General features: G+C 40.5%; 4 protein-coding genes across 5 annotated transcripts; 3 read left to right on the top strand and 1 right to left on the bottom strand.

Annotated features, from left to right (window-relative positions):
- The first annotated feature begins 2,013 nt into the window (after positions 1-2,013).
- On the top strand, positions 2,014-5,290 carry comtd1 (catechol-O-methyltransferase domain containing 1). The gene is made up of 7 exons (XM_030770628.1): positions 2,014-2,136; positions 2,595-2,713; positions 2,960-3,065; positions 3,318-3,436; positions 4,024-4,078; positions 4,195-4,328; positions 4,944-5,290. The coding sequence occupies exons 1-7, from the start codon at positions 2,082-2,084 to the stop codon at positions 5,094-5,096; spliced, it is 741 nt and encodes a 246-aa protein (XP_030626488.1). The 5' UTR covers positions 2,014-2,081; the 3' UTR covers positions 5,097-5,290.
- A 767-nt stretch (positions 5,291-6,057) lies between these two features.
- Positions 6,058-7,844, top strand: ifit8 (interferon-induced protein with tetratricopeptide repeats 8). Its single transcript, XM_030772327.1, has 2 exons — positions 6,058-6,062; positions 6,497-7,844. The coding sequence occupies exons 1-2, from the start codon at positions 6,058-6,060 to the stop codon at positions 7,842-7,844; spliced, it is 1,353 nt and encodes a 450-aa protein (XP_030628187.1).
- Positions 7,845-9,611: 1,767 nt separating this feature from the next.
- LOC115810397 (neurofilament light polypeptide) lies at positions 9,612-13,167 on the top strand. The gene is made up of 4 exons (XM_030772326.1): positions 9,612-10,625; positions 11,232-11,356; positions 11,454-11,971; positions 12,065-13,167. The coding sequence occupies exons 1-4, from the start codon at positions 9,612-9,614 to the stop codon at positions 13,165-13,167; spliced, it is 2,760 nt and encodes a 919-aa protein (XP_030628186.1).
- Positions 13,168-15,037: 1,870 nt separating this feature from the next.
- On the bottom strand, positions 15,038-20,820 carry vdac2 (voltage-dependent anion channel 2). Of its 2 annotated transcripts, XM_030770951.1 has the most exons (9): positions 20,723-20,820; positions 18,828-18,899; positions 18,623-18,672; positions 18,162-18,314; positions 18,021-18,073; positions 16,468-16,695; positions 16,044-16,194; positions 15,843-15,900; positions 15,038-15,497 (listed from the first exon to the last, which is right to left on the bottom strand). In XM_030770951.1, exons 2-9 carry the CDS (start codon positions 18,892-18,894, stop codon positions 15,406-15,408), a joined length of 852 nt encoding a protein of 283 aa, XP_030626811.1. In that variant the 5' UTR covers positions 18,895-18,899; positions 20,723-20,820; the 3' UTR covers positions 15,038-15,405. The 2 variants fall into 2 exon arrangements, with proteins under 2 accessions (XP_030626811.1, XP_030626812.1); XM_030770952.1 differs by lacking the exon at positions 18,623-18,672.
- Between the last annotated feature and the right edge of the window lie 2,397 nt (positions 20,821-23,217).

Genomic DNA, 23,217 nt, shown 5'->3' with positions numbered 1-23,217 from the left:
GACATGCTATGTGTTGACTGTGCTTTGGCACCTGTGTTTATGGACGTGTTGAACATGCTGTGTGTTGACCGTGTCATGGTAACTGTGTTTGTGGATGTGTTGAACATGCTGTGTGTTGACTGTGTTATGGTAACTGTGTTTATGGATGCTGTGACTGTGCAGCAGTGGTTATGCTTATAGATGTATTGACAGTGTTACAGTAACATGAGACTTGGACTTATAAATGTGCAGGTGCTCTAACACAGTCTGACACAGTCTAAGGCAGTCAAACACAACCTAAAGCAGTCTTACACAGCCCAATACAGTCACTCTCTCCTTGTCCAGGCTGTTTTCGATGTCAAAACACAAATGTCCTGCTTAGGGATAGCCTTCGTTATAGCTACATTTTGTATCAGCACGTTTTTAATTTATCGTTTTTTTAATATATAAATTTTACCAGGCAAAAATGGCTAATGGAAACCATGATACAGTATTATTATAATACAGATATGAAGGCTAAACATTAGCCTTTGTTAATTTCAAAACATTTGGTTAAGTACACCGACACTGCATCAAGAACTCTCTGTTACAGCCTGAAAAGAAGATTTTTCTGCATTATATTATGTGTAAGCATAAACTGGGAGAAGTTCCAACAATGTTTTTGCAATTGCAAGTTATAAACACTAGGTGGTACTAAAGCGCCCTATAAATGGTTACTGTGAATTAAAGAAATGTAGATGAAAATGTACCTCATAAAAGTACCTCATATCCTAAAGACCAACTTACTGGGAAACAACAGATGAAAGCAACTCTTTATAAATTTGCCTATTGTTTGTCTTGTTTTTATAGACTTCACCATGGGCTTCATGGTGGCTCAGTGGTTAGCATTTTACGTCTCACAGCAAGAGGGGTGTCGAATCCTGGTGGTCCCAGGTCCTTTCTGTGTGGAGTTTGCATGTTCTCCCTATGTTTGCGTGGGTTTCCTCCGGGTTCTCTGGTTTCCTCCCAACACAAAGACGTGCATGCTGGGATTAGTACTCCTATCAGTGACCTTGACCAAGGGCATTGGCAAAAAGACCTGGTGTTGGTCCCCGGGCGCTGGCGTGTGTTGCACACTGCACTAGTGAGTGCGTGTGCTCACTGGTGTTAGGATGGGTTAAATGCAGAGGCTGCATTTCACTGCTCAGTTTTTGTGTGTGTGTGTGTGTGTGTGTGACAAATAAAGTACTTCTGCTTCTACTTATAGACTGTGCACTGTGATGATCTTATAATACCACCACAGCACAGCAACTCTGAAGCAAAATTTTCAGTATATAATATACAATAAATGGTCTCTTTGATCTTCTATTCAACTTTGTTTGTGCACAAATGGAGTAGTATGTTATGTAATTACAGAGGGACAACATAAAATAATACAATCTACTCTAAACTCTACTTTTAATCTGTTACAATCTGCTGTGATTAACATACAAGTTCTATTCTTATCTTTAAAAACATGCTGATGCCCAAACTTTATTTTGTCCTTTAAGTCTAACAAACTCTGTGTTGAGGGAAAGATGAGTGAGCGTCTGTGTCCACCGTGAAGAGAGGTGATATGTTGCGAAATGCTTTCTTTCAGGGAAAGATTTCATACTGTAGATAGATAGGATCAAAATGCTGTAATCTAAAGACAAGCAGTGGCTAATCAGTATCAGGAATGTGGACCTTTGAAATACAGAAATTTGTCATTCCAGTGCTAAGACTCCTGTTTCAATGACATAGCATTGACACATTTTATAAATTGTGATCTCTCTCTCTCTCTCTCTCTCTCTTATTTACTCTACCTCTCTAATCTCCCATCCTGCCCAGTCATCCATTTCACCGTCAGAGACTGTGTTTTATAGACTGGCGTTATCTACCGTACATACTCAGAGTAAACTCTACCGATCAATATCTCCTAAAAAAAAGAGAAAAAAAAAGCCACCAAACAAACGAAATTATGGACTTTCCTTTATGGACTTTCCTTCCCTGACAGTCTAAATAAAACTGACTCAGCCTCCCATTTCAACCTCAGTTAACTGCTGACATTCTCTTCTCAGACTCCGAACTCTGCCGCTCAAGTCATGGCTCTGATTATGAAGACGCTTTTCGTCAGCTGGTTTGTCCTTGCATTAACAGGTGAGTTTACAAACTGGGTCGAAAACTACAATGACCACAGAAGATTTAAGAAAAAAAAAAAACTGGTTAACGTGCTTTGGGGTCTGCACAATCGGACTTGATTTACAAACTTGAGGTAAAGTTCTTTTTTTAGGTGTTTTTTTGCAAGTGTGTGAATCTAAAAGAGACTGACTACTCTGGTTATGCTAGAGGCAGCTGCCTGTTAACTCAGCAAATGTTTATTATGTCAAAAGACAGACATTCTGAAAAAGATTTTTAAAAAAATAAAGAGAAAACAGAATCACTGGATTCTGTACAGACAGAGGATCTGACAAATCTCGGACATCATTTATTTCCTTTCTGTTTTGGGTTTTGGGCTTGCTGTTTGAATGTTTCTACTATTCCATCTACAAAACTGTCAAAGGAGAGCGTCAGCCGTTGAGTCTGATGAATGTTTCTGTTGTGTGTGTTGTCTGTAGACCTAGGCGCATTGGCTTTACTGGGCAAGAGCCATAGCAAGGCGAAGGATGACCCAGTCATGCAGTATGTGCTTAATAACTCAATGAGGGAACATCCTGTGCTCACTAAACTCAGACTGGTACGTATAGCCTTATACTCAAAACAGAATTAACCTTTTCACATAAAATATACTGAACATGACTGCAATATGGTTCGCTGTTTTTATATCATTGCATGGAAAGCTCCTGTGGTTATACAATGTGACCACTAGAGGTCAGCAAATTCAAACATGTAACCAGATACAAAACTTAGCAGTTTAAAGAGTAGCTTGGTGAGCTATTTCAAACATCTGGATTGTTGCTGTATGTATGTTTGTATTGGTCAGAAAACCATGGAAGATCCCTGGAATATCATGATGGTACCACAGGAGCAGGCTCAGCTGATGGCAAATCTCATTAAATTGATCAGTGGCAACAAAACCATTGAAATAGGTAAAACAGCTCAGTCTGACAGTCATAAAAATGACACTTAGAAAATTTTCAGAAAATTGCAACTATGTTCATGCAACACAATGTACCTACAATATCTGTCCGTCTGTCTATGAATCTATCTATCTATCTATCTATCTATCTATCTATCTATCTATCTATCTATCTATCTATCTATCTATCTATCTATCTATCTATCTGTGTGTGTGTGTGTGTGTTTGTGTGTGTGTGTGTGTGTGTGTGTGACTCTGTCAGGAATGTACACAGGATACAACACTCTGAGTATGGCTTTGGTTTTGCCGCCGGATGGTGTGGTTGTGGCATGTGAGATTGATGAGGATTATGTGGAAACTGGCAAGCCTTTCTTTAAAGAGGTACCTTTAACACAAGACCTGTTATGGAACATGGTCTACATATCATCAGCCACTCAGTAGAATAATACAATTAGAGGAGAAGAATACATAAGCATCTGGTAATAGGTGCATCAAAAGTCTGTTGAAGGGAATGTTTGTGTGAATTCAAAGCTGTCTTTTTAGACACAATTACGTTTCTAATTTTGGACCTATTGATGTCTGCCTGTACTTGGAAAAAAAAGCCTGTGTACAGTACGAGACTGAGTAATTTACTGATCCAGCCTAAAGAACGCTGACACATCTCTCAGCCAGCACAGAATGCTGACAGAAACAGATGGAGACATCTTCAATTCTTTGTCTACACAATCGCTACCTGTTTTATCTTCATTACTGATAGAAAATCTCAACAAATAGAACTGCAGCAAATATTTCAAGAGAATGAAACAAAACTCGTCCTGACGGAACAAATGGGAGAAGAAAGCATGTGTGCAAAAAAAAAAACCAACAAAAAAAAAAACAGTCTGTAATTCACTTGTAAACTGTAGAACAAAACATTAAGAAACTTGAAGAGGCAAATTACTTACTTTATTTTTTAATGTGTTCTACAGGCTGGTGTTGAGAACAAAATTGATGTACGTCTTCAGCCTGCAGTCAAAACCCTTGGTAAATATTTCCCTCTAAAAATACAGAAGTGACTGACTTTGTTGTATATAAATGAAAGAAGCATACAGGTCTAAAATTGGATTTTGGAATCGTGAGATTCTCCTCTTTCCTCACAGATGAACTCCTCGCTGCCGGTGAAGCCGAAACCTATGATTTTGTGTTCATTGACGCAGACAAAAAAAATTACGAGAAATATTATGAGAAATCCCTGCAGCTGATCAGAAAGGGAGGAATTATTGCCATTGATAATGTGAGTATGGAATGAATGTTAGACCATGTAAACCCAGAGGTCTCTTACCTTCCTGACTCATGTGATTCTTCGGATGTATTTTGATTTCTGCTAAAACATAACTAAATATTTAGAAACTTACAGGTCATAGGTCCTAAAGGGAAACTGTCCCGTCTCCCATGTCTCATTCCTCCAGTCACTTCAGTCATGCCTCGGAGTGAAAAATGTGGTCTAGGACATATTAGATATTTTACCATAAATTGCCATGAAAGACCTTACTATGTTAAGCATTCATTTGAATTCATGCTGTGCCATGTGTGTAGCATGTGCATATAAGTCTGCATTTGTGTTAGGAATTTGTGTGTGTGTGTGTGTGTGTGTGTGTGTGTGTGTGTGTGTGTGTGTGTGTGTGTGTGTGTGTATGTGCGTGTGTGCATGATTAAGTGAGAGAGAAAGACAGAGAGAAAGAGATGTTCATTTTTTCAGGATGTTTATGGTTACTGTTCAACTGAACCTCTGGACGGAAGGACTGGATTAATAATGAGCAGTGCGTGCCATTCAGAATAGAAAGAAATACAGACAGACAGACAGACAGACAGACAGACCATTCCTATCTGTCTCCATTCTCTCCTCCAGGTGCTGTGGGGAGGGAAAGTCATTAACCCTGCTGACGACGATCTAACTTCTAAGACCATCGACAAACTCAACAAAAAATTAGTGGCAGATGAGAGGATTGATCTGAGCATGCTCACTGTGGGTGACGGACTCACCCTTGCTTTTAAACGTTAGACAACATGCAGGCATCCAAAGATACGAAGGCTGCCAAGAGAAACCAACACAGAAACCAACGAAACCCGTCATGCAATTAACACTCTTCTATTTTTACTGATAGTATTCATCTTGTACTTGAGTGCTATTCACAGTACGTTGCAAATAAAGTAAACTGAAAAGTGTTGCAAATAAAATAAAAAGCGTTGACGATATTCACATGTCGATTTCTTTCGTGATTGAAGGCCATTTTATGTTTGGCCAGACTCTCACAGTCTAATGATACTATTGTGGGGTCTAATGACGAGCAAATTTCGGGTACAATATTTCGGCATCAACTTAATTAGTAAAACAGCAAAATTTAAATGCTCATCTCAAAAAAGCTTTAATTTTCTCAGTCGTCGACCAAACTGAAACTAATCTGATTCAGGAGGTAAATTCATCAGCCAGATGCAAAATTGTACGCAGAGCTTTCATGATTCAACAGATCACTTCCCATAGCTAGAGGCAACTTTTTTTTATTTGCGATTCGACATACTTGTTTAAGCAATACCACCCAAAACCGTAGGGCTTGCGAAAATTACGGAAATAAGGATTGACCTGTCGAGGGCGCTATTATCCTTCGCACGTTTGACTTGACCATTGTTTTCGAATACAAAGTTTTTACACTTGGATTTTAAAACGCAATAGTGATGAAAAGTCAAATTTCACGTGTATTATTTTAACAGGTGTGTATAATATCCGGGCGGCACTACGCTCTGTGGAAGGGGAGAACCGAAAGACGCTGTGTGATTAGATAGCATTCACAGTGCAGCTGAGGTTTCGTTTTGCTCTAGTTTCATTTATTAGAGTTTACTGAAATGGAAAGTGAGAGTTACTGATTTTCTAGCGCTGTTCATGTTCGCTGGTATGATACCGCACACTACATCTCACAAACAGATTCCCTTTACCCACCGACAGACCAGCAGCGAGTCTGATAAACATGAGGTAAGTGTAAGTGAACTGTCAAAACTGTTAAAAGTATTTTATTTGACTATTAGAAAGCTTGAGTTTGTAGAGAAAGATTTTTAAGGTTTATTGGCGGCTCACTCAAATATTCCCAGAGTTTTGATTAACAAACTAATCTAAAATACTCCATGGACATCCAGTGGATTTTGTAGATAAATATAACTTCAGTACGTCCTGCAGTGTTGTCAAGGACAGATGGAACTCTCGGTATTAACACACTCACCGAGTAGCTGTGAAGGGAGGATGGTTTGATATGAGAAGGCAGTATAATTTGTGCGTGTTTGTGTGTGTGTGTGTGTGTGTGTGTGAGTGTGTGTGTGTGTATGTGATGACTAAATATTTCGATTTGTTAGGGATCTGTATTCTTTTACAATGTTAATTCAGATAACCAAATTTCTCATTATTGTGTTTAGTTCCAAAGACAGTGATGCAGCATTTGTAAGTGACCTGGGTTGGCTGGAGTGCCACTTCACTTGGGACTTTCGGAAAGAGGATACTGATCTCAACCTCCTTGCAATTAAATTCAGTGAAAATCTATCTGTTCTTGACAAATGCAAGAAGAATTTAAGGAGGCAGGCTTTTAATTTCCTAGCCTACATCAAATACCTCCAAGGGTCCAGTGAAAAAGCTCTTGAGTATCTGGAATCGGCTGAGGAGGAAAACATGGCTAATAAGAAGGAGTGCATTGTAACCTACGGCAACATGGCCTGGGTCCACTATAACATGGGCAAAGATGATGTAGCCAAAGCATACACTGAGAAAGTGCAGGACATTTACCAAGCATTCCCCATCGATCCCACTAGAGCTTCACATCGGGAGGTACAGAGCGAAAAGGCTTGGTCTCTCCTGCAGTTCTCCAAAAAGTATTATGGGAGAGCCAAAGAGTGTTTCCATGATGCCCTACAGAGAGAGCCAGAGGACAAGGAGTGGAACACAGGTTACGCTTTCTCCCTGTTCCGTCTAGAGGGACTGGAAATCCGGGAAGACAAACGCGTGCCGTGTGAGAAGTCACCTGCTGTGATCCAGCTGAAGAAAGCCCTGACGCTAGACCCTGACAATGCTATGATCCACGTTTACCTGGGCCTGAAATGTCACAGGAACCAGAGGAATGCAGAGGCGTGGGAACACATGAGGACAGCTCTCCAAATGGCTCCTGAAGACCTAAGCGTTGCCCTGCGGGTGGCAAAGTTTATGAAGAAGGAGGAATATTATGACATGGCACTGGATTTGCTGAAAAGGATGCTCAAGAAAGCACCAAACTCATCCCGTCTGCACCACGAAATTGCAAACGACTACCGCTGGAAGGCCAAGCAGCTAAAAGATGAGCACAACCCACGACTCCTCAGGCTCTGCATTCAGCACCTAGAGGAGGGTGCTCGCCTCAACCCAGGGTTCATATACCCACAGTTGGAGATGGCGGTGAGGTATGCAGAGCTAAACAATACCGCTAAAGCAGAGCTCAAGTTCCAGGAACTGCGGGCCCGACCAAACCTGAGGGACCGCGATCTTCAAGCCTGGCATCGAATGTATGGAGATTTCCACCTATACAGGCTGAGTTCAGAGGGGATAGCTGTGAAACATTACAAAGAGGGCATGAGGTTGCAAAGGGTGTCCACGGAGTGGAGGAGCTGCCGAAACAGACTGTTCAAAATCCTCCGTTACAGGCGGGATGACGTGTATCAGATCCGGGAGTTCATTAACTCATTCAAGCGAGGTGAATCAGGAGACAGGGCTGTGGAGGAAGCTGATACTATTGAGTAATCGAGGCCACTGATTCAGCTTTGGTTTGGGTGTGATCCCTGTGCTTTAAACAAATGGAATAGTGAGGAAAGTGACTGAACTCTTCTTTCTGATAAATGCCTCAGGCCAAACCTGTAAACATAAATACAGATTTGAAACAATCAGTTCTATCCAGTATCCACTTCTAATGGATAAGCCTCTTTGATGGGTTATTTCCTTTCTTGCATATATGTAATTTGGCTTATGCACTTATGTTTTTTGCTCAATATAATATATATCAAAATGCCTGTATTTTCATGTTTCTGACGTTACTGTATTCATATTAATTTTCTATTATTGTTAGCATAAAGTCTACTCACAGAAATCTGTATGGAGTGATTTCTTTTTATAAATAAAAAGTCATTTGATCCTTTTAGAAATACATTGCCCAAAACACGACATTAAATAAAACATCAAGCCATTGCAAATGCAGTCTCAGTAATATAAAAAAGTACTACTCAAGATTACAATTCTTAATAAAGGTTTGTTTGTTTAAAGGTTTAACTGATAAAACAAGAGGGAGATAGAAAGCAATTTTAATGTTGTTGGTGTTTATATACTAATATATCTACTTAGTTAGGCCACACTTCAGACAGTATAGATAAACTTCTGCATTGGGAACAGTCTAAAATGTCAGGCTATGATGTACAAACAATTCTAATGTAACATCAGATATTTTTTAAAGTTGCATAAGGAAGAGCATCCCTGTGGAGACATGCAGATATTACAGGTCAACCACAGTGGCAGCCATTAACCAAACCACTTCCCCGTCACTCTCTCTTTCACCAATGGTGAACTGCATATGTTATCAGCATTATGGAAATGACTCAGTCATTGTCATTGTCCCAGATGTTGTGAATTTGAGTCAGCCCTACTGACAAGCCTTCGCAAATCTGTTAAACCTGAGAGGTAGATGGAGAGCAGCCTTGGCTATTTTTGGACAGGGTCACATAGTGATGTGTTTCTATGAAGCTGAAGGTGTGAGCACACACCAGATGACCTGTAGTGGTGTGTAAAGCTAGCGTCACTGGATCCTATCCAGTTTTACTCTCTCCTCCCTGGGCACTCAGTATGGCTTGGAGCGCAGAACTAAACTCAGCATTTCTGCCTGATAAATGTTCACAAAGCAGCCTTCAGAATTGCTGTTCTGCCAGTTGAAAATGTGCAAAAGTGTCAACAGAATGTTGAAAATGCTGCTGAATCAATACAAGCAATTAATGAGCAATCAATTTATGCCACTCAAAGAAAATGTGTGCTGTTGATATATACCCTAAAGTATAAGGCTTGGAAAATAATAATAATAAGAAGAAGAAGAAGAAGAAGAAGAAGAAGAAGAATAGTAATGATACTAATAATAATAGTAATAATAATAATAATAATAATAATAATAATAATAACAATTTTGGCAGTAATTCAGGAGACGAATAAACAGGATAAAATGTAACCCATCGTTTACTTCAGTTAATTTCACATCTCTATACAGACTCTCTGTGTCGATATTTCATCATACAATCACTGATTAATGATTAGTCGCAAAACTGAAAATTCCTCTGGCCCACTCTTTTGCATTTGGGGAATTCTACAGACGTCACACGAACAAAGTGGTCCAGCGCACGATGCTGAACAGCTGATTCCGCGAATTTAAGCACTACGGACAGCTCCATTCTGCAACCCTGGCGCTCAGCGAGGTATATAAAGGACACATCCACTCTCAACGCCACAACAGCCGTACCTACCCACAGCTTCACGATGGAGCGACTACTAAATTCTCCTGGAAGGAGAAAGGACTTCGATCATCGGTATCAGACGACACGTCCTTCATTGCAACAGTTCTCCAAGACCAGCGTTAGCTTCATGCACGCTACGCCACTAAAGAGAGGCAATGGATCCTACAGCGGAGAATTCGGATCAGAATGGAAAAAAGTCGATGTCTTAGATTTAACAAGCCAGTTTGCTGTGGGATTGCCATTGAGGAAAATGAATGAGAAAGAATTGCTTCAAGGGCTTAATGACCGTTTTGCAGGATTTATCGAGAAAGTCCATCACTTAGAAAACCAAAATAAAATGTTAGAGAAAGAAATTGAGGACATTAGACAGAAGACGAAATCATCTTCATCTCTGTCCCAGGAATACGAACCAGAGCTGAACGATTTGAGGACACAAATTCACGAGATGTCCCTGCAAAAACATCAAATCGAAATAGATATTCAGAATCTAGAGGACGAGTTCAATGCTTTGAGAGAGAAATACGAACAAGAGGTGAGCGGCAGGTCAGAGGCAGAAGGCCACATTGTGGTGCTGAAAAAATATATCAATGACGCATATCTAGCTAAACAAGAAATGGACAGAAAAACAAAATCTCTGGCTGACGAAATCAAGTTCCTAAAGAAAAACCACGAGGTTGAAGTGGCGGAGATAATTGCTCAGATCCAGGAGTCTCAGGTAACAGCACAAAAGAGTGATTTTGGTCGAGGAGATATTACCGCAGCGCTGAGAGACATCCGGACCCAGCTTGAAGGTCACTGCCTGTCTGACACCCAATACGCAGAGGAGCACTTTCATGCCCAAGTCGCCAAACTCACGAAAGCTGCTGAGGTCAACAGAGAGGTGCTCATGGCCACCAAAGCGGAAATCTGCGAGCATCGGCGGCAGCTGCAGTCTAGGAGTATTGAGCTCGAGTCCGTGAAAGGCGCGAGAGAAGCACTGGAAAGGCAACTGCACGACCTGGAGCAACGTCACATCGCAGAGGTCCATCATTATCAGGTAACAGGAGAATTGCCTTAAACAGGCGTAAACGCACTCATACATATATATAATGAGACAGCCGAGATTGCTATCCGGTATTTAAAGAAATCTTCAGATGTGTCTAGGATGTATTCTTCTTTTATTCCAGCCCAATTTCAATTTGTTTAAGCTACCTTCTCTAAACTTAAGAGCTGAAACTACGTGTTCGGTTTAGAGTTTTCAGTGATCTTGGCTTACATCAAATATTACAACTACTTCCATCAGGCTGGACGTACTTCCTGGGAAAAACAGCAACAGATTAAAAAAAATCATTTACACCCACAAGTCTTACTCTGTGGACTTCTAGACATGATTAAACTGATACTGTGTCAGCCTATTTAAATTTAGTATCTATAATTTTAGGATAGATACGGCAACACTCAGCACATTATATTTATCGTTTATCTATTTTAAGATTGATTGTTTTTCGTGGTTGACGCTCTGCTTTTTATGTCTGGCGTTTTCTGCCTTATTTTCTTCTCTGCATTCATAAAGACGACGACGATGATGATGATGATGATGACATCATGTTTGTGTCCTATATTGTCTTATTTGGCTACATTCTTCTACTGTTTATGATTTCAGGATGCTATCAGAGAGTTAGAACAAGAACTCAGAAATACTAAATATGACATGGGTGGCCATTTGCGGGAATACCAGGATCTTCTAAATGTGAAAATTGCCCTGGATGCTGAAATTTACTCATACAGGCGCGTAAACCCATCTGACAATGATTGAAAAATGAAATCTACTCTGTCAGACATATAACACTGATCTCACTGATATCTCCACTCTGTTTCTTCACAGAAAACTTCTGGAGGGTGAAGAATCAAGGTTTTCTACCATTCCTGAAAGTCCAGCCCCAGCGTCATACATTTACAGACAGTCCCCTATCTATACCCTCCCATGTGTCAACAGACAGGGTGGAGCAGCTCGTAAAACAGAACCCCAGTATAAGTTTGTTGAGGAGATCATTACTGAGACCACTCGGGAAGATGTGGAGATATCTGACACAGGTTCAGATGAGACTGCTGTAGGGGGAGAGCAACTCGAGACTGAAAAGAAGGGCAGTGAAGAGGAGGAGGAGAAAGATGAGACAGATAAGACAGCAGAGGTTGCTGAGAAGAAAGATGATATCCAAACATCAGAGGAACCACAGACCAAAAGGCCAAAATCCCCAGAAAAGGTAGATCGTAAAGAACAGAGCAGTGAGAAAGAACATGAAAGCCTTAAACAAGAACCTGCTGACAAAACTGATGCACTTAAAGAAGAAGATTCTGGAACACAGAAAAAACAAATCCAGATAACCTCAGAAGATCTCCCCAGTAAGAGAGATAAAGATACAAAAGATCAAAAGGGTGACAAGCATGATGAACCTGTTTCAGTAGAAACACAAAAAAAAGATGTTTCCTCAACAGCTGTGACATCACAGCCTGGACCCCTAAGCAAGGACAACCTCTCCACTGAAACTGTGGAGAAAGAAGCGAGTCCAATAAAAAAGAGTGAAACAGAGAAAGAGAAAAAGCCCTCAGCAGTGGAGGAGAGGGTCGAACAAAAATTGGTGACTGAATCCAGAGATAATGCCACACAGGGTGCCGGTGCAAAAGTGAAATCAACAGAGAAAGACAAGTCAGAGCCAAGCGGAAAGGGTGAGAAGAAAAAAACAGAGGATAAAGTGACTACTTCTGGACCAGAAACCAAACTCGCAGAAAAGTCTAAAGATTCTCCAACTGCAGGAACTGCTGATAAAGAAAAGAAATATGCAGAAGTGGACACTCCTACTGCAAAACCCAAAACAGAACACCAGACTCCTGTGGGAGATACTCAGAGAGAGGATGGCAGCGCAAAACCACAGGAAAGCAGCATTGCAGAGAGTACAAAGCCGGATCAGAAAACAGCAGTCGACACCAAGGGACAGAAGACTGTAGATGCCTCGACCGTAGAAGCAATTAAAGAGCCCAAAGAATCCTCAAAGCTTGATTCACTGGATACCTCAAAAGCAGACAGGGAAAAGGCTAGCAAGGAAGACAGTGTAGAGAAAGGCAGAGGGGAAACTATGACATCTAAGGAGGCTGAGAGCCCAACAGAGAAAATGCTGCAAGAGGAATCATCAAAAGGTGCAGAGAAGGAAGCTAAATTTGAGACGGTAGAGAAAACAGTGTCCAAAGCACCAGAAAAGACAGAGAAATCTAAAGAGGAGGCACCAAAAGCGGACATATCAAAAACTACAAGTCCAGAGCAAGGAAGGGCAACTTCTAAAGACAAGAGAGATGAGCAGAATGGTGAGTCTGTCTCAAAGCCATCAGAAGAGAGAAAGTCAAGTATGGAGTCAAAAGAGACAGGAAGCACAGGGAAGGATCAGAAAGATGGGGAGAGCAAGAGAGAAAAGGAAGAACAGAGCGTGGTTGAAAATGGACTTGCACCAAAGGAGGAACAAGATGCTAACAAAATCAAGGGTTCCCAGGAAAAGCAGCCTGACTCAGTTTCTAAGAAGTCAGCCGAGGCCAAAGGTGCCATTTAAACTATAAGGATGACGTTATCTTGAGGACAATTCAAAACTGCATGATAAATTGTGCGTCATGCGAACGCATACAGATGAGAATGTTAGTTGCTGATCAGCTTTTGATGAAATATGAGGAAATTTGCTTTGGCTTTATTTAATTATTCTCTGAAGCATGTGCTGACTGAGAGATATGTATACAAACTGATGAATGTATGAAAGCAAATGTAATACTTTGCACAATATGAAAGCAGGGATCTACATTATGTATAAATAATCAGGATGCTTTAAAAGACAAATGAATAAACATAATTTCAGCATATTAATTTGTTGTTCAGACTGTGACTCATATCCATTTTTACACACTCATCTTACTTTAATGTGCTTCCAAAGGATTCATTACATTAGCATGAAAGGCGAAACACCACACTTCTTTGGCAAAATGTGTCACTATTCTCAAAAACCCCTCCCCAGAAAGTTGTCTATTATCAGCACTTTTCTGTTGCTAAACAGCTTTTTGTGTTGCATCCAAGTTGAGCAGTAATTTAAATTTGAGAAGTACCATGCACTAAGAGGTACAATTTAACATTTGTCTGATTTGCATGCAAAACATATTGTAGAGTGGGAATGTTCTGCTCCTTTATAGTTGGGCACTTTTGACTTTAGCCTGTTAATGTCATCCAGCTGACAAAAAGATGCTGCTTTCTAGCATTGCTCTTTGACAGCAGTTTGCCCTCCCATTCAACTGATATTTTCTAGTGAAGCCTTTGAAATTTTGAGTGCAAAAAAATGAAATGTGACAAATGAACTACGTACTGACTAAAAATTAGGGCATTAAGTAGTTCATGGTCTGAATGGTCAACGTGTCCAACACTCATTCAGTTGTGCTTATGGAATGAGAATAGTTGATGGACACTTTTGTGAAAGGTTCACGGAGTGTAAAGAACTGTGTGTGGCAATTTTAAAAGAAGTAAATATACATTTTTATATCCACCTGGATATAAAAACATTAGTAGGTGTTACAAAAACACTAGGCAGCTTTATCTAACTGTATCTAACTCTAATCCTAAACATATCCTGAAAAGACAGCATGGTGACACTTGCTAACGTGTTTGTAAGCGGGTAGTTGGGCTCTGTCCCTCCTTCAGCTTGAGAACTGATGAGTGTGCAGAGACCTCTACTTGGTTTACCCAGTAATGCTGTGATGTAGACTTTTTTTCCCTCCTATATATAACTGAACTAGGCCACCAGAATCTACATAGAAAATATCTACTGACAATTTACAAACAACTGCTTTAAGCCAGTTTTAACTCACACAACACAGGTTTGAAGCGGAGATGATCACAGAGCCAAAAAAAAAAACTGTGAGAGGGGGACACTCGTTGGGGTTCAAAGACTTTATTGAAAAGTTTAAACATACACAGAAGGACCACTGAGGTTTTGCGTAAACCCTTGTCTCAGTGACTTAGAGCTATGATGCTGGAGACACTGAGAACTCAGAACCACACCCAGAAAATCCCTTTTGGCATTCCCATAAAACCCGACCGAAGTCGTCCGGACAGCAGAAAACAAAGAGCCAGCCATTCAGACCGACACAACTAACTTCCTGCCTTTCTGGTTGAGCTACCCAAAAACTGCTCAGTTTAAGGGCAGACGTCACACACATCTGATCACATCTCCAACCCCCACCCCGATGACTGACGAAGCATAACAGTATCAAACAGCTTAAGCCTGTCCTTATGTGCATGGAAGAAAAGGTCCAACAGTATTTAAATTATAGTACTGAGTTTTAAGCAGTTGTATGAGTTTTGTTCAGACGACTAAGGAATATCAGATGATACACATGATGAAATCAGAGACATTGTTGTATGTCTAACCCTCCCCCCCCCCCCCCCCGGCATTAAAGAGCCACAAACTCCCACTGTCCCAAACGGTGGTGCGAGTGATGCTGTACACGCATCAGTAAATGAATACGTTGTTGACTTACAGCGAAAGTTCTTGAGAAGAACAAAAACAAACTGGAAAACAAAATTAAAAATTCACAGGGAAATCATGACACTGTGGGGGTCAAAACGAAAAAAAAAAACCAAAAAAAAAAAACCAATAACACCATCATGGTTATGGTTACTGAAATGAGTGTTGAAGTTGTAGCCTTTGAACACATCCTGTTCCAGAATTCCCCTGCTGGTTAAGTTGGAAATGGGTTTAAGGCCAGATCGTTCTGATATTCCCTTGCCCTGACATTTGGAGTCGTTTTTTCTAAGCTTCCAGCTCCAGGCCCAGGCCCAGCTTATGGCCACCAGAGTTAATGCTCTTCCCATCAACCAGTGCCGACAGGGTCAACTTCACACCTGCACCACAAACATACAATACACATGCATTAAAATCACTAGTTTCCACCTGATTTGTCCTTTTAAATTTAGCCTTTGTAAAGGGACAGATTAGTCATGGAAAATGAACTCTCCATTTGTTTACGAAATATCCAAGATACTTAGCACCAAGTTACTCTCATGTAACCTTAACATTCAAAACTGTGTGTGTTATTTGCATATTTGCAACTGAACTGTAAACTTGGCATTCATCCCTGTTTCCATAGCAGGTCACGTTCAGACCAGAAACATTGGAATTTATAACGGCTTTTCTCGTATAGATTCTGTGTCAAATTCTGTGTCTCTGAAAACAACCAAAGTCCATACCTGGTCTCAGTGTCTGAGTGTAGCCAACACCAACAAGGCTGGTATTGTTCACTTTAGCCTGCAAAAACGAGAGGTACTTTTATTTTTCCACCCAGATGTAACAAACACAGATTGCTCCATGAATAAAACATAAATCAAAAATAAAACATATTTTGAACAACATTTCCCCAATATGCCCAGAGAGGCGTAACAGCTGCTTACACTGATGGAGGCGGTGGAGTCCAGCTGGTATTTGGCGGCAATGCCAAAGCGTGTGCTATTACTGCCGGCGGTCCAGGCAAGATTCACTGCTGTCTCCAACTTATCGCTCACTTTCTGGTAGATGGAGCCACCAAATTCAGAGCCATCGTTACTGCAAAACACCACGGGAAGAGACATAGGATATCATGAACATGCCCAGGAAACAAAGCGGTAAAATGAAAGACAGCCAGGGTTCTTCATGTTAAAATATCTCTGTGCGGAAACAACATAGTAAAAAAGCCAGGGGCTCAGTTTTTGGGAAACATTAGTTAAACCGATGTGTTAAATCTGGCAACACTGCACATATGAAGAGAACCTAGCAATACATCAGATCTCTGTAAATGTGTGTTGCTTCATCTCTACGAAGGTTTATTGAAGTACTCACACGTTGGTGTGCAACTGGAAGTCTCCTGTCTTGTAGCCGACAGCAAAGTTGTTCTGGGTCATTTTGGACTTGGCTGTGTCAAAGGACATCTGGTACCCAGCCAGCCAGCCCTCGTATCCCACCACAGCCGCTGCATGGATCGTGGGACCAGCAAAGTCGAAGTCCACATCGCAGCCCAGGTTGACGTACTCACGTTTGTAGGCTGTCTTGACTTTTCCACTCTTCTTACTGAGGAAAGGTGAAAACATATACATGTCAATGGTTTGATATTTATTTTCATGTTAAAAGGAAGAGAAATGCTATGAATGAATTAAAAAAAAAAAAAACCCCACGGGTCAGGTAATCTGTAAAAGCCCAACATCATGGCCCCCAGTGAATTAAACAGGATGAAATTTTCAGAGCTAAAAATACCCCCCCACCACTCTCCAGGAAAGACAATCTATTTTTAGTACAAGGAAGATCATGTATTTCACATGCTACACTGTCAGTATGCAGAAGACAAATTAACATTTTAAACTCAACAGTTGTGTGAGGCTGCTTGGAAGAAACACTAAATGCAAGATTAAATGTATCAAATGAAAAAAAAAAAAGACTGTTCTTAAAAACAAAGTCAGATGTCTTCTTTTAAAGTATGAAAAGTGCTGTTATGTTATCTGTGCTCTGCTCACGAGGTCATGGAAATGATCTGTGCTGACACTATCGTCTATATACAGCACAGCGGTGAAGCAACAGGCATCCTATAGTGGATGTCACACACTGTTATTCCTATCTCTATCTCTATAGGTTTATACACACAACATGATGACATAGAGCGGGTGACGCCTGCTCCTCGACGGACAATATGACCTTCACACTATCAGTCCTTGGAGAAGAAGAGACAGGGGAGAGAAATAAAAGAATAAACATCACCCGTCAAGGTTTACTTAAGCTTAGCGGCAACTGCCAATGTGTTGACATACACTGAGAGCTATCCCATTACAAGACAAGTTCAAATTTTACACAAGCATATTTACATATGTATATAAAGACAACACCCAATGTCTGTCCTCTGCCGCCTATTGGTCATGAGCACTGACACACACACACATATACAGATAAACCTGTAAGACACAGCATGCTGCATGAGCACGACAGTCAGCAGAGAGCAGCTGCTGCCCCTGCACCAATGAGTCCCTTAGGCACTCTGCAGACCTGAACTGACTTACAGAAGGGACAAAATTTACCGCTTCCCAGAACATGCCAAACACTACACCACAACTCCTACTCTACCAATCCCCCTATCAGGGCCCTCTAAGACTGGCAAACGTTAAACAGCAACCAACTACACGGAGCCGCAAACAAGGCATGTGACATCACTCACATCAAATTGTTTCAAATGAGTTTCTTTGACGTGGCCAACACATAAACAGCATGGAACGGCGACCTCTATGACTAAGGTATGCCTTTCCCAGCGTACAAAAGCCTGCGCAGGCACACACACACACACACACACACACACACACACACACACACACACACACACACACCTCTGAACCACACTAAAAGCACCTTACCCTGTGTTTGGGGAGAAGGTTGTGTCAAATGTCAGCTTCAGACCTTTTGCAATCTACAGAGACACATGAACAATAAAAATCAGCATATTCTTTAGGTTACAAATGAAGGATATGGATTGTGTTGTTTATGCCTCTGCTAACCTGGTCTTCGATGGTGATCTCTGTGCCCAGCGTGTTGTCAGTATTCCATTTCTCTGTGAAGGTCAAGCCATACTCCGACCTCTTGTATTTGGTTTCCAGACTGCCTACCACTTTACTGGTGTCAATGTTGGAGGACCCAGCCGTCTTAAATTCCTGTAAATTAAATTCCAGAAGACTTCTAAAACATATAAAATACACCCAGCAGATAAACTATAGTAGAAATAAAAGGTTCATGTGCAGATGTGCAATGTGTTTCGTTAGGAGCAAAACAAATCAATCATGTATTATTCATTATTTTCTTTGTATTGACTGGCTGGTTTTGTGTGCCACTGTCCAATCAAAAGGCCATACTGATGTCTACTGGAAAGATGATCTCAGGCAAGCTTGATTGAAATAGTTCATTTCCTCTGCTGGAGAGCAATCTAAAAAATTACACTGAGATTTCTTTAGAGAGAACTTACCACTCCACTTGCTGACTTCGTCTTCACATCAAGTTTCACCAAACCGAAACCTTTCAGAGAATTAATCAAGCAAGATTATTGAGATCAAAGACTACGTTAGTGAGCATGCAAATAAAATTAAATTACTGATTGCTCAAATAACAATCATCAACCTCGCTATAAACAAACAAAAAGTATGATCCTTGACCTTACTGGAATACATTACCATAGCCTTTGTTAAAGATGTCCTTGGCGGATTTGCCAAGGTCAGCATATGTTGGGGGGATTGCCATTCTACCTATAGAGAATAAGACAAAAACAGTTACATCGATTTCTCTAGACTCCTCAGAGGACTTACACGCCTATTATTGTATCACTTCCAGAAACAACATAAGTTCATGAAAAGGGGTCATGGTCTGGCCTGTGTGTGACAGGGTGGGTCCGATTGCACAGACAGTCCTTTAGATGGTGGTTTCCTTCATTATATTGTATTAGTGTGATAAGTTGGTATGACTGGCTGCAGCTGTGTGTATCTCTCTGTGCTTCTGTACACATATAATCTTAACTGACAGTAGGCCACACCTCGCTGACTCACTCAAGGGGAGGAGATGACTAGTCTAACTGCCACTGACGCAATCCAAGCTAATCTATGGACATGGAAAAATGCATGCAGCTCTCTACTAATATCCGTTCCTGGATATATGCCTATGGTTTATACACACAGCCGTGGAAAAATCGTAAACCAGCTCCAATGTTACAGCGCGCATCAATAATACAAATTACCTAACACGTTTTGTTGCTTTAACCCGGACAAACAGAATTTTCAACTCTGGTGCGGAAAAATAACGTTAAAAAACATGCACTCCGTACCATGTCATTGCCAAACACTATGCTAGATGATCATGTAACAGAAATGTCTGACCCTTCCGTCAGATTCTACGTCCGTACCTTTCGAGTGAGTTAGCGGAAACACAATCAGACTTGGCCCTGCAGTGTTTGTATGCATTTTTGTGCACTGGACGCAAAAACTATGAAAGTTTTCAACGTGCTACAAATACTAGTCTTGTAAATCGTTTCTAGCTTCAGTAACGTAGGTAGTCGATATACTTATGGACGGGTGAGAACAGAGAATGAATAGAAACGAGAAAATTATACTTGACTCTTCTTGTGTGGAGCAAGCGGCATTACTGAAATAACAAGAAAGATTCTACAACAGTTCACAAAAAATGAGATTTCGAAAAATTAGATTTTCGACCGTGCAAATAATGCCAGCACAAGGAAACGAAAATATAAAATCCGTTGCGAACTATTTGTGTGGTTGTTCTTCTTGTGTTTTCAATGCGAACATTCACGCAAAACTGCTTCACAGAGTGAAGGTTAATAGACGGAGGCCATTTTACCATCTGACCAGCCCTAAAACTTAAAAAAGCTTTTCTTTTCAGCGTTGATATTTTAGTTAGCAAATCTTGACAGCAGACACGTATATATGTATACAACTGATGGAGGAGAAATTACTGAGATTGATATAGCTACGGTAATTCCGAGCTTGCACATACGATGCGAGATATTGCAACAGCAAGCTAGGCTAGGTTAGCACGTATCCAGAAAGCAACAGCTTAACGTTATGCCTGAAGTGTGTTAAACGGGGTAACTTAATTGCGCAAAAAAGTTGTTTAGACATCGTTCCGAAAACGAATCTGTTAGTCCGTCTTAATACGGTTTGGAAAAAATGACTCTTAACTTGAAAATGAGGCACTGCAGCTGGAAATGAAGAACTGCAGCGGTGAGACAGGAGCAGTGTCTGTCAGATAGGCTTTAGCTTGACTTACCATATAACTCAGATTCTGTCAATGCCATACACCTATCCAAGTAATTCAGTTGTCAATCTGACCAACACTAATTGTCTTGCAAGTAAGTAAGTAGCTATCGGCATAAAAATGTACCGAAGTCTCACAACAGAAGTCATCAGGTGTATTTGTACGGAACACCATGTTCCTCTGAGTGCAGGCCTCCCTGACACTACACATTCCGCTAACTAAAACAAAACCAAAACTGAAATAGGATCAGGTCAAATTTCAATTCTGGCAACATAGAAAACCATAGTACTATTACTTCACTCACCAGAGAAAAGTTGGAGGTTGCACTGAGCGACTGTGTATTAAAACGGACTGTTTTCAGCGTTGTTCCTCTGTGCCGTGCGGCGCCGGTTGGAGGGCGAAGTGAAGGAGACTGTACCGTGATGCAAATCTAACTGAAGGACCCATTCGCAGAGCAACCAAATTTGCCTGTATAAAAATTAAATCAACGACCCGTAATATCCGGGAAAAAAAGGGTAAATTGTTTTCTACCGGTTAATATTTTATATGTACACCCATATATTCATATACATCTAGTTAAAGAGGGACTTAAGTTATAAACATGCACTTAATATTATTCAGTTGTTAAGGGTGGCCAAAATAGTGAGCCCAAAACGGTGAATGTATTAGTTCCGGGTGCATGTACCAACTATATGCCAATCCATGTCATATATAATTCAGTGTTTGAGGAGAGATGCTTTTCCAGGTGCTAAGCTCTTAAATGTTGTACTTAGTAAATATGGCTATGAACCGAGCCAAGATTTAAAATGAATTAAATACTGTGAATAAAGAAGTAACTGACTTTCAGAAACTCAGTTTCACTAAACACGTGATTAGTCACTTCTTATTTTCAGTCATTCGTTATATATATATATTCTTTTAAATGGGAAGAGGAATGGAGTGTTCAGAATAACTTTGTTCATCTGAGCATTTCCCTTTCGAGATGTTGCAAAATGACTGTGCATGACTTCAGCTATTTGAGATTCTTTAGTTATCATACTGAACCTTAGGATGAGTGAACCATTCTCACAGCAGTTCTGCCACACCAATGCTAAATTATTTATCCAAGGAATAACACATGAAGATCAAAACTTGAGCAGCACACTTTATGCACAAGTGTTTCAAAAGTCACCCATGTGTTTACCTGCCTGATCACATCACAGCTATCAGAAGACCTAAAAGAATTTGTTTAAAGAGTTATACAGCAATATTTGCCTCACCAAAAGAGGCCTTAAAAAGGTACATGCTCTTGTAGGCTATCAAGGCATCAGATATACTTGCCCATAATGTATAGCCTGTGTCACTTAGACCATTGTCTACTTGGAACTGGGTTGCTTTGGTGCTCTATATCAAGTGTCTACTGTGATTTACATAAACATTATATAAAAAGGTCAATTTCACAGCAGTGAGCAAATCTGTAGATTAGACAGTTTTGTGGGTTTTTGCATTAAATAGTAATGACATAGATACACTACAAGCAAAATCATCATTTCTTTCTCTCTGTCTTGATATCTAAGTCTCTCAGAAAACACTTTTTAAAATCATGGTTGCAAGAGATATGTGAAGTTCAGTGAAAGTGTACCATTCTTGATATTAGAACTCACTGACGTCTTTCCTGTTTGTATGTTTCTGAGAAATTACAAAATTACTCAAGAAACTGGTTTCACAGGAAACACAATGGCTTTAGCAACAACACAATGGTGTTAGCTTTGGATGATTTCCAAATATATTTTTTCTTCTAAAGGTTAGGGTTAGGGTGACCAAGCAAAAAGTCGGCCACTTTCATGAAATGTCATAGGTAGAGCTCATTTGCAAATCCCAAATCCAATCTTACATCCGAACTGTCACCATCATTATAGCATAACGCATCTTCCCAAGCTAAAGATTTTAAAGGGACTTGCACTTTCATTCACATTCTCTGTCCATAAGGCGTTAGGTGGCAATTTTGATTGCAGTATCTTTTACTGTCTGGCATGCCAATGGGTGAACACATGCAAGTTTGATTACGTTGGTTCCAGTGTGACTGTGAAGAACTGAAACTATTTATAAGTCTTTCAAACAGAGAACCAAATTCTTTCTTAGATCCTATACACCCCTACTTTTCTTCCAGCTGTGGTGTCACGGATGTGGGGGGAAGACTAACTGTTTCATGTGTGTCTACAGACTTATTCAGACTTAAGCTCAAAAGTATAGCGTTTGCTTTCAGAAGTAAATTAACAACAATAGATCTGAAAACTGATTTAAATTGCATCAGTAATACTAGCTATGAGTGGTGTATCTTCTTTCTGCTGGTTGCAATGGGTTTGCAAGGTTGAATGAATGGTTTGGATCATGACTAAGGACTAAGTGAAATGATGTAGTTGAAATCTGCTTGCAGTGTAAATAGAATTGCAAATCTTCCACCTTGACCGCCCTGCTGCTTTCAGGTTCTTTGCCTTTTGAGAACAACTCATGACCACTGTACAGTTTTTCCCGGAGTGCTCCACGCAGATTTCAGTTGTTTCACTCCTTGCTTCCATCTGATAATCAAAGTGGATCAAAGCACTATCAGCAAACAGACACTGGCACAGAACCGTTTTATGGATCTGGGCCGGATTCATCACTACATTTGGAACAGATCTTGTGCAGTGCCTATTTGCTGTGTGGTTTGCCAAGGTCACTCCCTCAGCAAATTTATCCAGAGCAGCCCTGATGTTCTTCTTAATGACCTCCAAACGTCCTGTCATGTCATCATTTCCCTATAGACACACGTCCTCCCTC

The sequence above is a fragment of the Chanos chanos genome, chromosome 4 (assembly GCF_902362185.1).
Source record: "Chanos chanos chromosome 4, fChaCha1.1, whole genome shotgun sequence".
In the NCBI taxonomy this organism is placed as follows: Eukaryota; Metazoa; Chordata; class Actinopteri; order Gonorynchiformes; family Chanidae; genus Chanos; species Chanos chanos.
This window is presented reverse-complemented; position numbering and strand designations above follow the sequence as displayed.

Excerpts from the sequence above, each read along its gene's own strand:
- comtd1 (XM_030770628.1), top strand. The coding sequence starts at position 2,082 with ATGGCTCTGATTATGAAGACGCTTTTCGTCAGCTGGTTTGTCCTTGCA. Across the intron at positions 2,714-2,959 it reads TGCTCACTAAACTCAGACTG|AAAACCATGGAAGATCCCTG; the intron begins GTACGTATAGCC and ends TGTATTGGTCAG. Across the intron at positions 4,079-4,194 it reads GCCTGCAGTCAAAACCCTTG|ATGAACTCCTCGCTGCCGGT; the intron begins GTAAATATTTCC and ends CTTTCCTCACAG.
- LOC115810397 (XM_030772326.1), top strand. The coding sequence starts at position 9,612 with ATGGAGCGACTACTAAATTCTCCTGGAAGGAGAAAGGACTTCGATCAT. Across the intron at positions 11,357-11,453 it reads GCTGAAATTTACTCATACAG|AAAACTTCTGGAGGGTGAAG; the intron begins GCGCGTAAACCC and ends GTTTCTTCACAG. Across the intron at positions 11,972-12,064 it reads AACCTCAGAAGATCTCCCCA|CTGTGACATCACAGCCTGGA; the intron begins GTAAGAGAGATA and ends TTTCCTCAACAG.
- vdac2 (XM_030770951.1), bottom strand. The coding sequence starts at position 18,894 with ATGGCAATCCCCCCAACATATGCTGACCTTGGCAAATCCGCCAAGGAC. Across the intron at positions 18,315-18,622 it reads CGAAGTCAGCAAGTGGAGTG|GAATTTAAGACGGCTGGGTC; the intron begins GTAAGTTCTCTC and ends TTTAATTTACAG. Across the intron at positions 18,074-18,161 it reads AGATCACCATCGAAGACCAG|ATTGCAAAAGGTCTGAAGCT; the intron begins GTTAGCAGAGGC and ends GTGTCTCTGTAG.